General features: G+C 53.1%; 1 protein-coding gene across 1 annotated transcript in view; it reads right to left on the reverse strand.

Annotated features, from left to right (window-relative positions):
* Nucleotides 1–15,288, reverse strand: part of CD81 (CD81 molecule) — a 33,749-nt gene extending 18,461 nt beyond the window's left edge. Inside the window, exons 1-2 of the mRNA XM_075502335.1 lie at nucleotides 15,134–15,288; nucleotides 2,127–2,241 (exon numbers count right to left, since the gene is read on the reverse strand). Coding sequence (XP_075358450.1) covers nucleotides 2,127–2,241; nucleotides 15,134–15,199 — 181 coding nt within the window. The 5' untranslated portion in view covers nucleotides 15,200–15,288. The remainder of the gene's footprint in view (nucleotides 1–2,126; nucleotides 2,242–15,133) is intronic.
* Between the last annotated feature and the right edge of the window lie 529 nt (nucleotides 15,289–15,817).

Here is a 15,817-nt window from a genome sequence, read left to right on the forward strand (position 1 = left end):
CCTCTCCTCCTGCTCCCTTGCATGGCCAGACCCTTTCCTTCCCAAGCAGCTCTCCCCTTCACCGGCAGCAGGCTCTGCAGTGGGGCCCAGAGGAAGCCTGATCCACGAACGAAAGTTGCAACCAAGAGACCCGAGCGTCAGCCCACTGTGGTGAAAACCTGCCTTATTTCTGAGGAGAGATTAAGCCCTGCAGCAGGCTGAAGGCAGATAAGCATCATGCCTGGTACCTCGGTAGCTGCCCTGCTCCCCACATCCCCTGTCTCCCACTTCTCCATTGCCTTCCCCCACACCGACCGGCTGTGTTAATTATTCTTCCTCTGCTGTAACACACAGACACCCTGGGAAAACAGCCTTTACAAAACAGCTCTAACTTTGGGGCAGGGGAAAGGACACAGAGAGAAACCAGGAGACACCAAAGCACCGCTTTCCCACTCCCCCTCCTCACCGAGTACAAACCCCACAGCACAAGTTTTCCTCCTCCGACAGTTTTTATTGCTTCCCCCTGTCCTGCAGTGCCGCGGCGAAGCCTGGCCGGCCTTTAAAAGCCTCCTGACAGATCCCGGGACCAGCGCCCTGTGCCAGACACCAAAAAGGGGTTTGCAAGGCCAGGGTGGGGGCGGGGGGGGAGGAAACCAGCTCTGGAGGCCAACCCCAGAGAGGTTCCCGCTCCCGAAGCAGGAACATCGTGTGCATGTGTATGTTGGATGCCAGAGGAGAAAAAGGAGGGAGTGTCGGTTGTGGAGGGGGACAAAAAAAGGGAAAAAAAAAGGAAAAGCAAAAAGAAATCCCAGCCTTCGGACTCCAGAGGGCTGGCTGGGAGAGGCAGCAGCTGAAAGAAATGCTCTGCTGTTATTACTGCATGGAAATTACAGCCGCCAGAAGGAATCCAGGCTGAGCTGTTGCTGAATATAACTTTAAAAAGACAGCCAGCGTCAAATCATGGGCTGTTCATGAGCATCAGAAAGCCAGCGCGGTGGTGAGACCCATGGTCCATTCCCCATTGCCTTCTAAACAGCGAAGGCCAAGGACAAAGACAAAACAAAAAGGGGTGGAAGAGCAAAAGATGCCCAACAGGCGGGAGGGGAGGACTCGGCCCCTGTGCTCCAGGTCCCCCAGGTTTTGGGAGAAATGTGTTAACGAGGGAGACAGCAGTTGTTGGCCCCCAGAAGGAAGGAGACATTTGGGCCGGTTCCTGGAAAGGAGAGAGTTTAACTTCTTAAGAATTCCCTTTTCTCTTTTTCAAATTGAAAATCTACATAGGGGAAATGCTGTAAATACAGCTCTGGGTGCGAGGCAGGAGAGGGGAGACAGCAAGAGAGGAAAACCCACCGCTATTTACAGCAGGAGCATCTACTGTAACCAGGCATAGCCAGGGAGAGGGCTCAGGCACGCTGTTTCAGGGGCAAGCAGGGAAAACCAAAGGAAAACCCTTTCCAAAAGGTAATTTCAGCTACAGGTGAGAACAGGACATCGGATCAGACAGGTCCTCGCCCCAGCCCCGGCAGCTTGCACTCCCAGCCGGCCCCTGCCTGGCAGCCAGCTCCTCCTGCAAGCTGCTCCCCCTCGTCCGTGAGGGACCGTTGGAGAATAGGGCAAAAATAGGGGTTTTCATCTTCCAGCAAGCCAGCATGCTGTCAAATTAATAAGAACCATGCTAAGCTTAACCATAACACACAGAGGCTCCACGTGCCCCTCCTGGAGAACATGAGTCACGAGCTCGCCGAGCTTCACTTTCCACTGCCAGCCGCTCTGTCGGCTACTTTTACATCCCTTTGGATAGGAAACGAGTCACGCTTCCAAGAAGTCCCCCGTCTTCCCAAATGTGCTCCAGGGGAGACGGCAGCAGAGAACAGCACTGGAGAAAACCTGCTATGCTGCAACACGTCTTTTTGCGCTTTTAGTCGTCGCGTCTTTGGATTCTGCGCTTGGGCCATAGCCAACATTTAATGAACACTTTGATTGGCACGGCAGGGGATATTTTGGGGAGTACGGGGGAAGCGGGAGGTATTTTTAGTCCGACTCTTTGCTGCTCACCCAGAGCTTTCTGCCCTGCTTTTGGGCATGCCGTGGTCCACCCTGGGGCACGACGCCCACGCAGCAACGCCAGCATCCCCAGACCTACTTACCGACGTAGAAGGTGCTGGGGGCCTGCTTGTCCCCCAGCTGCAGGTAGAGAATATTCGTTGTCTGCGAGTCATGCCGAAGCCACAGGGCCACTCCCAGGATGATGCCTCCGGCCAGCTGGGGAGAAAGCAGAGGGAAGCAGGCGTTACCCACTGCTCCGGCTGCGCCAGACCCGGAGCGGCAGTTTTCAGGCAGGAGCAGAAGGCTTGCTTTTCATCTTTCTGCAAATTCTTATTACTCCTTTCACGTACAAGAACATCCTTCTAACCATCACCCCACCCCTGCAACGTGCTTTGCACCCCATACCACCTGAGCCACACGATCTTCCCTGCTTTATGAGAAGACCCCTCATCCTGGGGATGTGCAAAGCACGTTCCAGTTCCTGCAGGTGATTTCTTTCCCAAGAGCTATTTTATTACTCTATTAAAATGGAAGGCTCAGCCTTACCCAAGAAATACAAGATGCGCGACTGAGGCTTTTAGGAGAGCTTTTCAACAGAAGTTAGGATCAGCCCCAATTACTCCCTTTTCCCAACAGGCTGTTATCACCCCATTTCATCTCTCTGTGATGTACAAACAGGGTTTTGGGGTTTTTTTTATCTGCTGAGAACTGGGTAGGAAGGATGGGGAGACTGTGGCTCAGAAAGTGGGGGACCGTCAGTTTTTCCCTCTGCCCCAGTTTCGCATGCACATTACTTCCCATCCAGGGTCAGGCTTCCAGTCTGAGCAGACCTAGTGGGACAGAGCTTTCTGCACCCCTAAAAGCTGCTCTGCCTCAGGGGAGACTTGCCCAACCAACACGACACCAAAAGGCAGTAAAACTGCTAGTAATGCCGAGCAAGAGCAGAGACAGCGCGGCTTTGAGCTGCCACCACATCCATTCGCAGGGGATCCAAAATGCCTCCAACCCCCCCAAAACACACTCTTCACAATGTCTACATCTTGACATTTAGCACAGTGTTTAGGAGCACACAGATGACTATGAAACCACACTCAGTGGGACTTGGTAACATTTCCAGCAGCATCTTTGTGTTATATCCCATTACTCCCCTCCCCATGGGTCTCAGGGATGTCCCACATCAGGAGGGGACAGACAAGGATTCACACCGGCTGCCCTCACAGCATTGCTTTGATTAATACCTAGTTTTCTTCCAAAGTGTCCCATGAGCACGGGAACCCCTGCGGCCATCACTTCCACTGCTCGGTTCACTGCCTGTTTAATTTCATAATGCGATAGAAAAAGAGAAACCGTAACGCAGGTCCCCGTGGGTGGGCCGTGAGCTGGGACCGCGCTCTGCCGCTCCTCCAGCATGTACAGCTTTCCTTAATGTCCTAATACAGGGATTGAAGCAGAGCGAAGCCTCGGTTCAGGCCAAGGCACAACCACACCGCTTTTGGAGGCTACCATGAAGATGCTCAGCAGAGCTGAGCAGCTCTGCGAGTCGATGAGGCTGAAACCGCTGCCTTGCCCATGCTGTTGTCCAGCAGAAGAGCAGAGCACTCACACACACACGTGTGCATGCAGACACGTGTGGCAGAGCCCCCGGGTCAAGGATAAAAACACGCTTCAAACATGGGAGGAGATGTTCTGCGTATGGAGCATCAACCCAGCTTACCACTGGAATATTTATGTCCAAATAATGGGAAGTTTTATGACTGATTTCCTCACTGGTTTCTCTTTCAGAGAGGGGCTGGGAACGGCAGTGGAGGATGGGAGCAGATCAGGCACACTGCAGCGGAGAAGGTGTCACTGAGGGGAACTCGAGACAGAGCATTTCCAGCAGGACTTGCTGTGTTCTCCATGACACCCCACACTTCCATTTAAAACCATGAGAGAGAGGGGAAAAAAATAAACACACGTGTAAAAAAAACCAAACAAACAGAAAAACAAACAAACAAAAAAACCCCCAACCCTTAAGAATTCAATATCACTTCTACGAAAGGCTGGAAGTGCCTGTTCAAATGCCGATTTAATTTTCATTGTCCTAAATCCTCAAAGCCATTCATCTTAAAAAAGGGAAGATAACTACCAAAGGGTACAGAAGTGGAAACAGGATTTTTTTCCAAAGGGTCTGAGTCAGGTCAGCTACAGGACTGAGAGGCACCATGAAGGTCACATTAAAAAGAAGAGAGTTTGTTCAGTAAAAGTGCAAAGTCTCCAGCTGTGCAAGTGCAGCAGAGCCTCGGTGAACACACGAGGACTAGGATCTGCAAGACAGGCTGTTGGTGGGAGTCCGGCTTTGCCCCTCGGGAAGTCAGCTGGTGGTTTTCCTCCCTGCTCATTTCTGTAAATACCAGCCAAGAGGTTTTTACAGGGGTGCCATCAAAGCTGGGGCAAAAACACAATTTGTGCAAAACTCACAGGGCAAGCTGACCTCTGGGCTTTTCCACTTACCAGAGGGAGAAAAGCCCCACCAGCTCCCTGGAGAGGGAGGGAAGATTTTACAAGCCTTTCCCCAGTCTGCCACCAAAATAATCAGCTTTTAACACTTCTCCCACAGCAACCAATGCAACTTCCCCACTGGCATGGTCCCTCATCCCTCTCACACTTGGGAGAGCCCGGGCTTCTCCAAACACTCACTAGGGAGAAAAGTCACGAAAGCCAGTCTATGCTCAAATCCAGCTCCAAATAAGGTAGCTTGTGGCTTCGCAGAAAGTTACCCAAATCCAGGCTGGCATGGCTTGTTCATTGTCTGAGGACATAACGAAGCCCGTGTTTATCCTCTCGGGAGAAGGAGAATGTCCCCAAATTAATCAGTGCTACTCTTAAAGTGAAGGTCTCTCGGCGGCTCCCAGGGGAGAAGAGACCCTGAGGAAGATTGGGGTTTCTGTGCTGGCTGGGAGAGGTGAAGAAAAGACTGTAGCCCTTTTTGGTTTGGTTTTCCCTCTGCAAGGAAACATTGCTGTGCCCCGGCACTCTGCCCTCTGCACTCAGCAGTACCCACCCCAGCACCCCCTGCCACCCATGGCCAGGCTGGGATGACACCAGTGCGAGGAGCAGCAGCTGCTTTCCAATCAAATTTGCCCCAAAAGGCCCGACAGAACGGAAAGCAGGCTGCAAGCTATCCTCAAAATATTTCTTAATCATTTGGGAGAGTCAGCTGAAGGGGTAGAGCCTCTTCCAACTCGTCAAACCCACCCCAGCAGTGAGGTCTGCCTATGGCAGCCAGCTGAATCATCTCCAGATGTTCCTGGTTTCAGCCTGAATGTGCCCCAGGAATGCCCCACGTCCGTCCCTCCTGCACTGCCTGAGTCCATTTGCTTTTTTAACAAAGCACAGAAGACCTCCGAATGGAAGTTTTAATCCAACAGCAGCTGGATTTCTTAAGAGAAAGCAACGTTCACTTACTAATGGAAACAGGGTTTACGCTACGATGAGTAACTTTTTCCATGAAAACCATACATCCTTCCACTACCAAGAAGCACACAACATAATTAAGGCATCTTTCTTCCCAAAGGCAAGAATACAAGAGGGAAAAAACATCATTGGCTCGCCATAGTAACCCTGCCTTCCACTGCACCTTGGTTGGGATAATCTAATTTTTAACACAACTTGTTCCAGATATAAGCTTGGTATTTTCTCCCCTCCCCATCCTACAATCAGTGCTGTTTGCCGACACAAGAGCCAGAAGAGCTCCAACCACCGATGGCAGCGTCACGTTGGTCTCTAGGCTGTGTATCCTCATACATTAAATATCCCTTTTTTTCTCCTGTAGGTATCCATGATCTCGTGCAGGTTACCTCATTGCTCTGTGCTTGCCTGGCTAGCCAGGCAGTAACGTCTCAGAGGCTGGGGCCATCACTTGTTGCAGATATACCCTGAGTGCCCAGCACAGCTCTCCATTTAAATTTTTGGGGACTGCTTTAATTAAAGGAATAATCTAAAAGCTGCAACTTCATCAACGCCAGCACTGCATCACTCTTAGATCTGCTTTCCACAAGCTGACCTCCCCAGCCAGCCCTTCTCCTGCCGGCACGAAGGCGCTTGCAGAGGTGGATACCACTGAAACAAGCAACTGCTTGGACTCCAACTCGGAGCATCCAGATTATTTTCCAGCATTTTAAGTGCTACTAGCTTTCCCGGCTACTGTTACAGCCTTGCACTTTCCTTTGCTCTGGAGTGTTTTAAGTTCTCATTCTGCTGCCTTTCCCTACCTGCACTTTTGTATGCCTTTGTTTAAATAAAAAAAAAAAAAAAAATCCCACAGATACACCCCCCCAAATCCCAAAAGAAAACAACCCCTCAATGAAAATAACACCTCCTCCATCTTCCCTGCCCCTTCAAAAATCCACTGTGAGCCTAGAGGGGCACCCAGTTCACAGCACGGTATCCCTGCTGCATCGCTGGTGCTGCCCAGGACTGGGCTGACCCTGGAGATCGCACCCCGAGCAGGCTGCCGGCACAGCAGAGGTGCCATGGCAGGCTCCAGCGTTTCCTCTTTACTGCTATTTTCCAGCTTCCAGAGATTTATTGCTTCTTCCACAGACAGCGAGACTTTTCCAGCTGGATCCTGCCTGCCCAAGGCTTGCTTTTCGTAGGGACACCATTCCTGCTCGGCACGGTGGGGGGAAGCCCCCATCGGATGCTGCCTAGGGGAAGGCAAAGGCAGCCCCCCAGCCCCCTGAGAGATGATGGAGTGGTACCCCACATGATGGGGTATCACTGTCTTGAGCATCACGATGATGGCGGGTATCATTGTGATGATACCCACGCACCGTGCACATAGCGGGACTCCCTCCTGGATTGAGCCTCACCGACTGATATGCCATTCACCCTAAAATTTCCCAGATCCCGCTGTGGGGCAAGGGAACAAGCCCTCCTATCACAGCTTAGTCACACCTCCCCTCCACAAGAAATTCCCATGATTCAGGGGTGCAAGGAACGGCCCCATTCCCCCCTTTAATGCAGAGCATCCCATATCCAAGCTGCCCCCACCTTTGCCTGCTGCTCCCCAGACGCTCGCGTACGCCAGGACGTGCATCACCCCCCCAGTCCCTTCCGCTGCCCCCAGCCCTCTTCCTCCTGCTCCCTTCCCTCTACCCCTCTCCAAAATGGGTTTCCTGGCAGGGAGGAGGAGGAGGAGGAGGAGGAGGAAGTAGTCCTGGCTATAGGGCAGCTTGCCAGGCATGTCAAAGCAAAGCAGACATCCTGCGGCTCACGCCAGAGGAGGAGGGAAGTGGAGGTGCCAGCAGTTTCACAATGCTGTATTTTTAGCAGCGCCGCTTCCCACAGCCACGGCCGGTCCTGCCGCTGGGACGCTGCTTCCCCAACCCGCATGAGCCCGAGGGCCAGGAGAAGCTCCTGCCTTGCTGCAAAAACACCGGCGGCGGGGCCCGCGCCACAATGCCTGTGAAATACCAGTTACTTACAAGAAGCAGGATGCTGCCAAGAAAGCTTAACAGATTTTAGCTGGTTTATAATTCACGTAGATGATTAGAGACTTTTAACAGGTTTTCACACTGCACAGGCTCGTGGCTTCCCTTAGACAGCCTGGAAGCTGCGCCCTTTGCAGGGGCGGCACCTGGACCCCACTCAGGGAGCCCAACCAGGGCTCCCCATGCCTCCTCTCCAGCACAACCTGCAAAGCAGCCGAGATGGAGTAAAACTGAATCCTCCTCCTTTTAGGCGTGGGGAACCAGGGCACAGAAGGATGAAATGGCTTGCCAAGGCTGAAGCATCTTGCCAGGCAAGAAGCCCCTCGCATGGCCAGGAATGAATTGCTAATTTGGGGTTGAATGCTTTGTTCCCAGGTCATTCGTGTGTCTCTAGATGGAGCGGCAGATACCAGATTCTCCAGTACGTGCAGCGTAAATAATGAAACATCATTGTGTCGCTGAACCTAGTGTGAGTGGGGAAAAAAGCGAGGAGCTAGAGATTCATAACTTGATGGAAATTACCTTTGGAAGGGCAATACAAGCCCTCGCAAGATGTGTGCTAGGACCTTACAGGTTTTGTACTACCACCTTGTCCTGGTTTCAGCTGGGATAGAGTTAATTTTCTTCCTAGTAGCTGGTATAGTGCTGTGTTTTGGGTTTAGTATGAGAATGATGTTGATAACACACCGATGTTTTAGTTGTTGCTGAGTAACGTTTCCACTGGTCAAGGACCTTTCAGCTTCCCCTGCTCTGCCGGGTGCACAAGGAGCTGGGAGGGGGCACAGCCAGGACAGCTGACCCCAACTGGCCAAAGGGCTATTCCATACCATATGACATCATGCTCAGTATATAAACTGGGGGGGGCTGGCCGGGGGGCAGCGATTGCTGCTCGGGGACAGGCTGGGCATTAGTCAGTGGGTAGTGAGTGGTCGTATCACTGTTTCTTTTTTCCTGGGTTTTGTTCCTCTCTCGCTCTCTTGGTGTTTTCATTTTCATTACAACCCCCCCCCCCCCCCCCCAATTATTAAACTGTTCTTATCTGAACCCACGAGTTTTCTTACTTTTGGTCTTCCGATTCTCTCCCCCATCCCACCGCGGGGGGAGGGTGAGCGAGCGGCTGGGTGCTGCTTAATTGCCGACTGGGGCTAAACCACGACATAGCTCGAGGACCGAGGTGAGCAGCACGTAACCGATGGTGGCAGGTACAGGCGTACAGGCAGTGCCGAGCCTGCCCACACCCTGCACCTCGCTTCCTGGAAAGCAGAAGGTGAATTTCTTTTCTACTGCAAATAGACGTGTCCTGTGGAAGTGTTCAAAGGGCTCAGGGTGCAGCAGGGTGCCAAGAGCTGAACGGCAGCCCACGAACCTGAGAACTGCGGTTTGATGCTGCAACGGTCTTCATGTTACAATGGCAGGACTTCACGTCAAAAATTCACTTAAATTTTAAGGTGAGAAGCACTACAGATCGCCCCCGTGCTACTTGTCAGGGAGGACCGTGGGATGCCCTGGAGCACCAACACATCAGGATGCCCGCAAGACTTTTTGGGGGGGTGTAGGCAGAGGAAGTGACTTAAATCAGACAAACACAGTTGCAGTTCAACAGCCGCACAATGTAAAAGCTTCTCTGCCGAGCTCGGCACAGGCACTCCTAAACTGCAGCGACAGATAGGACTCTTCTTGGAAAGTGCAGGCAAGGTCTTTCGTTACCTTCCGCAGCGATCACGCTCGACGGCCGCCAAAGGTCAGCCTGAAAGCTTGCAGGCAAGGCCTGCCCAGGAATTGCAGAAGGGGCATTTGTGAGGAGGCCGGTGTTTTGCAGGCAGGAGGAAGAAGGCAGCCTGCAGCCCGTGCTCTGCACCCAGCAGCGCAGCCGCTGCCACCTTCCAGCAGCAGCTATTAATAGAGCTGCCGGTCGGGGCAAAATTCTCCACTGGTGCCTATGGTTACCAGTCCCACAACACTCCAGGTCTTTTCAAAACAAGCTCCAGAGGAACAGCCCCAGAGAAGCAGCATGCCAGAGGCCAAATAAAGTTTGATGGATGGGAGGAGAGCAGGAATCCGGCACCAAAATCCAGGAGCGGGGTCCTCTGATGGGGAGCACCGAACCCACAGGCTGCTCCCTGCCTGCCACAGCCTCATCCCCACTGTGGACAGAAGTATCGCTATACACTGACATCTACCAGGAGGGTTTAATCACCCTTGGCAGAGAGGAAAACAATTTCAGGTATTGCTTTAAAATGAGCTTGGGCCCATACATAAGCATTTAACTACAATGGTAATACAACTGCTTTCCCTTTTTAATAATACAGTGAAAGGCACTTGCATAGTACAGGATCAAAGTGTTTCTCAAGGCATCGTATGTGGGTTAATGCAGAAGATAAGCATTACGGTGGTTGATAGAAGAATAATCTCAGGAAAACAGAGTAATCCCCCCTCCAGCCACCAGCAATGCTCCCTCCTTGCGACTGCAGCCCAGCCCATTAACAGAAATTGGGTACACCCACAGGGCAGGGCACCGGTCTCTTCAAAAGACCTGCTTAAATAACCTTCTGCATGCAGAACTTCAGAAGAGGTTTCATAGGTGATGGTAGGACTGTGCTCACTTGACAGAGAGCCCAGAAACACATCCCAGACAGCCATCAGCAGGAAAACTTGGGTCCAGGTACTGAGCCTATTAAGAAAACCTCTCCCTTGCCCTTCAAAGACAGGCAGTAAATAGCTGCAGGGTCAAACACATGGAAATATGCTTGCCTATACATCATCCCAGGATACCGAACCTAAAGTTGGTGGAAGAAGATACTGGGCCAGCATCACATCCTCGCTGCTCGCAAGGCTCTCTGTGACTCCCAGGGAGACCAATAACCAAACCCCACGCTCTGCAGCAGCACGGCCTGCTAGCCGCTATCACTAATAGCCTCTCAGCTCAGCGCAAGCCTCCACCCGAAACAAAATGCAAGCTGCTTTGTGAGCCCAGGGAGTTATCCCAAACCTGTGCTTCAGAGCTGCACGCCGCATGAACCACCAGCTCTTCCATTCTCCATTTAAACCTGTGAATAGCGGTACCCAGCCGCCCTCCTCATCACATCGAGAGAGTCATGAGGAGTTCAGCAGAGTTGTCACCGTGGGACCACCACCACAGAGAGCTGCCACTTCCCTCCACCGTCACCTCTCGTCACCAAAGCCAAATATCTTCATGCACGCTTTGCGGACTCCAGGGGACAGCTGACAGATTTTTCCAGTGTTGCACAAGAAAATCCTCGAATCCTCCACTCCTTCCCTTCTGACCACCGCTGCCGAGACAGGCTTTCACTTCCACCTTCCCTCTGCTCTTGCCCTTCTTCCCCTTTGCACCCTGACTGCACCACGTCCCCTCAACACAAGCAAGAGAAAAGAGTTATGCGGTGCCTGGAAAATGGCATTAGGAGCAAGCTCTTTCTTTTAATTAGACACCTCTCTGGTAGGGCAGTCAGCGGTGCTCTAGACCTGGAAGGCTGCCCCAGGCTGTATTAGCTAATAAGCTGGGCAATCCTTCTCTGAGCAAGCCAGTTTCTCCTTGGTTATGTTTAATTACATTTTAAAATAGCTCTTTGGCTTCCTTTGGCCTCTCCAGGCACTCTTTGCAGCGGTGGTCATTTCAGCCCCATGCGCTGAGCTCTGCTATCAGATTTGGATAATTCAGGAGAGCAGTCGAAGTCCAGCCATCTGCTGAGAGTGGGATGGAGAAGCAGCTCTGCCCTGCCACGTGCCCAGGCCTGCGCCGGGCTGCAGGCTGAGCTGGGACTGCCCATCGCACCAGCAAAACCACCCAATAAACAGGTACCACCAATGCTCCCTCTTGCAGGGCAGGGAAGCAGAGCATGGCCTCATCACTGGCCACCCCAAAGTTTCAGGACAAGTCTGCAGCACAGAAAAGCTTTCGTCTCACCAGCCCTGTGTTCTACTAACCAGGTGAGATCCCTAGGTGCTGCCTGTGGCTGCCTCCGCTGCTTCAGTCAGTGGATGCCGCTGTGAAACACGTGGGGACTCTTTCCTTCCCGGGATGGGCACCTGTTTGTACGCGTGGTCTGCGCAGCGGCCGCTGCTCCCTCCTCAAGAGCCACCCTGGACCGAGCAGGTAACCCCGGCAAGCCTGCCATCTTCCTTTCAAAAATGCATGCGCAAAGGAAAAGCAAGCCCAAAAATAAAATAAAACCAAAACATCTCGGACAGAGAGGGCTGCTGAGGCGCCCTGGGGAGCTGGCAGCAGGACTGCCTATTCCTTTTGCTTTTCAACACAGCGGCTTTGTGAAACTCCCCCTGCACTGCCAGGGGAAGGAAGCCGGGGGGAAGCCAGAGGGGTGTCAGTTTATTTACAGTCTGGCAGGACAGCAGGACTTCTTTAAAAAGTTATCAGAGTTTCTTTCTTATTAACACCGTTAAGGCTGAGAATTGCTTCCTTTCTTCCTCTCGGGCACTGGAGCAAGCTCTGTGCAGCACGATGCGGCATCTGCCAAACTTTGGGCTCTGCCTCCTGCTTGTTTTCACCAACAGCGCCAACCTCGGCTGGATGCAAGGCAAATGATGATAAGCAAATGAGTGTGACGAGCCCAGCAGCCCTTGCATGCTAATCAGCTGGCAGGACCACAGGGCTGCAAGTGCCCCATCTCACACCTCCCTGGGGTCAGAGCTGGGGTCCCGACATGGCCAACGTGCAGCAAGGGTGCCCAGCACCACGTCCAGCCTTTAAATGCCACCCCGTAAAAAGGACCTTTGCGCTACGGTGGCAACCAAGGCATCCTTCCCCAGCTGGGGATGCAAGGTTGGCTGCTAACTGCATTCACTTAGTGGTAAACCTAGAATTCCCCTCAACTACTGGTTTAAAAAACAACACAAATGGGCTTGAAAACTTTAAGACCTGGTGTTCAACCACGCTCTAGCTAGCCAGCCTCACAGAAAGCATTGTCAATTCCAACAAAGCCCACGCTCCCCATCCACACAGGAGGTGGTCCGAGGTGACTGGCTGCGGGCAAGCCCAGCGCTGGGAGGTGTTTTGGGGAGTTGGTGGGTCCCAGCTCACAGGCACCCCTCCCTGGGAGGAGCTGGAGCATCTCCCCCCAGCTCTCACAGGGAGCAGGCACCAGGCTCCCTCCAAGGGGTAGGGCAAGGCACCAGAAGTCCTAACAGGGAAATTAAATGGATCGGCTGTTCCTCTTGGAAGCAAAATGTCCATTTATAAAAGATAAGCTGTTTTGCAAATGCACACTGGGGCGAGCGAGCAAGCTTGCTCAGGAGCAGTGCCTGTGTAAAGCCCCCTGCATCCTTCCTGCCATCCAGGAGACCCTTCCTCCCTCGCATCCACACCCAGCGGCTTCACCGACAAGAATGGCAGGAAACTGGGACCAGAAGGGAAGAAAAAGCCCCGGGATAAGCGTGATAACTCGGAAGGAACAACACTTCAGAGAAAAGCCTACCCACCTCCGTCCTGCCATTTTAAGGGTGGGGAAAGATGTGAAAAACAAAACAAAACAAAACAAAAACCCCAGGACTGTCCCGCATTCATCTTGCAGCTGGCAACCCATCAGGTATCAGTTAACACTGTGTGCTGGTTTTGGCTGGGATAGAGTTAATTTTCATTACAGTAGCTAGTATGGGGCTATGTTTTGGATTTGTGCTGATTGGATTGATAACACACCCATGTTTTAGTTGTTGCTGAGTAACGTTTCCACTAGTCAAGGACTTCTCAGCTTCCCATGCTCTGCTGAGCACACAAGAAGCTGGGAGGGGGCACAGCCAGGACAGCTGACCCCAACTGGCCAAAGGGCTATTCCATACCATATGATGTCATGTTCAGCATACAAAGCTGGGGAAGAAGAAGGAAGGGGGGGGACATTCGGAGTGATGGCGGTTGTCTTCCCAAGTAACCGTTATGTGTGATGGAGCCCTGCTTTCCTGTAGACGGCTGAACACCTGCCTGCCCATGGGAAGTAGTGAATGAATTCCTTGCTTTGCTTGTGTGTGTGGCTTTTGCTTTACCTATTCAACTGTCTTTATCTCAACCCACAAGTTTTCTCACTTTTACTCTTCTGATTCTCTCCCCCACCCCACTGGGAGGGAGTGACCGAGCAGCTGCGTGGTGGAAACCGGCCGGGGTTAAACCACAACACACTGCTGCTCTCAGAGCTCGTCATCTCTCCCTTTGTCAGTGTTATACCCAGAAACAAGGCAAAGAGGCCTGAAATCAGGCTGGATTTGACAGCGCTCACTCCCACACAGCAGTAAACCCTACACCTCCCAGAGGTGGGGACCCCCCAAGAGCTTCACTGTGCACCCCGGGGGAGAAGGCGGCAGGCAGGGGCTCCAGCCGGGCAGAGTAGCTCCCGGTGCAGAGGCAGGGTTTGCTCTGGAAGGCATTGCTCCCTCCCCACCTCTCCAGACCTCCTTGCTGCGTTCGCTGCTGCAAGGAAACATCAAGAAAAAATGCAAATTCCTCGTCAACAGAGCGGGATGTCAGATAAGGGGCGCATCCTGACCAGACAGCCAGTGCTCAACAAGCGGTACCTTGCCTCTGTGGGCTGGGGCTGGGCTTGCTGGTGGGAAAAATAGCATTTTGGGGAATGGAAAATAGCTTATTTAAAAAATAAAAAAATAAATAAAAAAAGCAGCCTGCTTGGGCACATTTCGTTGCTCCCGGGCGCAGGAGCAGGGAGAGAGTGTTTCTTGCCACGCCAGCCCCTTGCTGCTGGAGGGTGTTTCTAACCAGGACAAACCCAGTTTGCAGGGAAACCGGGATATGCCACTTCTTGCTAAATTAGCCACACGTCTGGATGGATTATTTCATGAGAAACTTTCTCAGGAAAGGCAACCTCTCCAGCCTGGGTAAAATCTGCATCCTAAAATAACTTCCCAGGCGGCGGAGGCAGCGGTGCCCAGCTCGGGCGCGACGCAGACACGGGCGTCGAGGCCGGCTCCCAACGCGGAGCCCCGTCCGCTCCCCGCCAGCTCTCGGGGCGGGAAGAGCAAAACCATCCCCCATCGCCCATATTTTTTGAACACCCTCTCCTCTCCGGCTCCTCTGCGGCGGACGGCTGGACCAGCGCCTCTCCTCCCTCCGCCTGGCAGCATCCTTCCCTCCCTCCCTCCCTCCCTCCCCGGCTGGCTGAGGAACGCCGCTTTCCCCGGCGCAGACCCACAGCAGGGGTTGGGAGCGCAGCCCTGGGAGGGGACGCCGGCCCGCCGCGGCCCCCGCCCCACCCCACCCCAGCTCTGCCCCCCGCGCGGGAGCGAGGCACCCCCTGCCCTTCCGCTCGGAAAGGATGCGTGTAAACATCTCTCTTCATATATATCGATATAGAAATACATATAAATAGACATGCATGTGCAAATAAATAAATATATATATGCATGCATAAAAAAAGGCAAAGGATAAGCAGACACACACCCCCAGCCCCCCCCCCCCCCCCAAAAAAAAAAAAAAAAAAAAAGGCAGCAACCCCTAAGGCATACCCCAGGCAGGAAGTCTTAATATTGGGCGGGGGGGGAAGGGAGGGGGAAGAGGTTAAAACCAGGCGCAGGCAGACGAGCCATATTGGAGCCCCGTTATTTAAAGCGCCGGGGTGGCTCAGCCCCCCCAGCCCCCCCGCTGCCCCGGGGCTCACCCAGAAGATGAAGTTGAAGACGAAGAGGAGGTATTTGATGCACTTGGTGCAGCCTTCCACCCCCATGGCGGCGCGGGCGAGGCGGGCGGCGGCGGCGGCTCCCCTCAATCTCTGCTGCGGGGCTGGGGCGGCGGCGGCGGCGCGGGCGGAGATAACCCGCCCCGCCCCCTCCCCGAACGCCCCGCCCCGGGCACGCCCCCGCCCCGCCGCGGGAAGGGGCGATGGGCACGGGCGGCCCCGGCCCCGCCCCGCCCCCGGGGCCGGCTGCGGCTCCTTCCCTTTTTTCTTTTTTTTCCTTTTTCTCCCCCCCTTTTTCCTTTTTTCCTTCTTTTCTCTTCCCCTTTTTTCCTTTTTTCTTTTCTCTTCCCCCGTTTTTTCTTTTTCCTTTCTCTTCCGCCCTTTTTTCCTTTTATCTTCCCCCCCTTTTTTCTTTTCTCTTCCCCGCCCTTTTTTCTTTCTTTTTTCCTTTTTCTTTTTTCCTTTTTTTCTTTTTTTTGTGTTTTGTTTGTTTTCCCCTTTTTCTCCTCTTTTTCCCACCCACCAGGGGTGGCTCACAACAAAGAGTTTCCTACACGCAAGTGGCAGCCACGGGGAGGGGTGTTGGGGAGCTGAGGCACCACCATCTCCTAAACCTGACCACCATCTCTTAAACCTCACTGCTGTCCCCTAAACCTCACCAGGCAG

The sequence above is a fragment of the Mycteria americana genome, chromosome 5 (assembly GCF_035582795.1).
Source record: "Mycteria americana isolate JAX WOST 10 ecotype Jacksonville Zoo and Gardens chromosome 5, USCA_MyAme_1.0, whole genome shotgun sequence".
Taxonomy (NCBI): Eukaryota; Metazoa; Chordata; class Aves; order Ciconiiformes; family Ciconiidae; genus Mycteria; species Mycteria americana.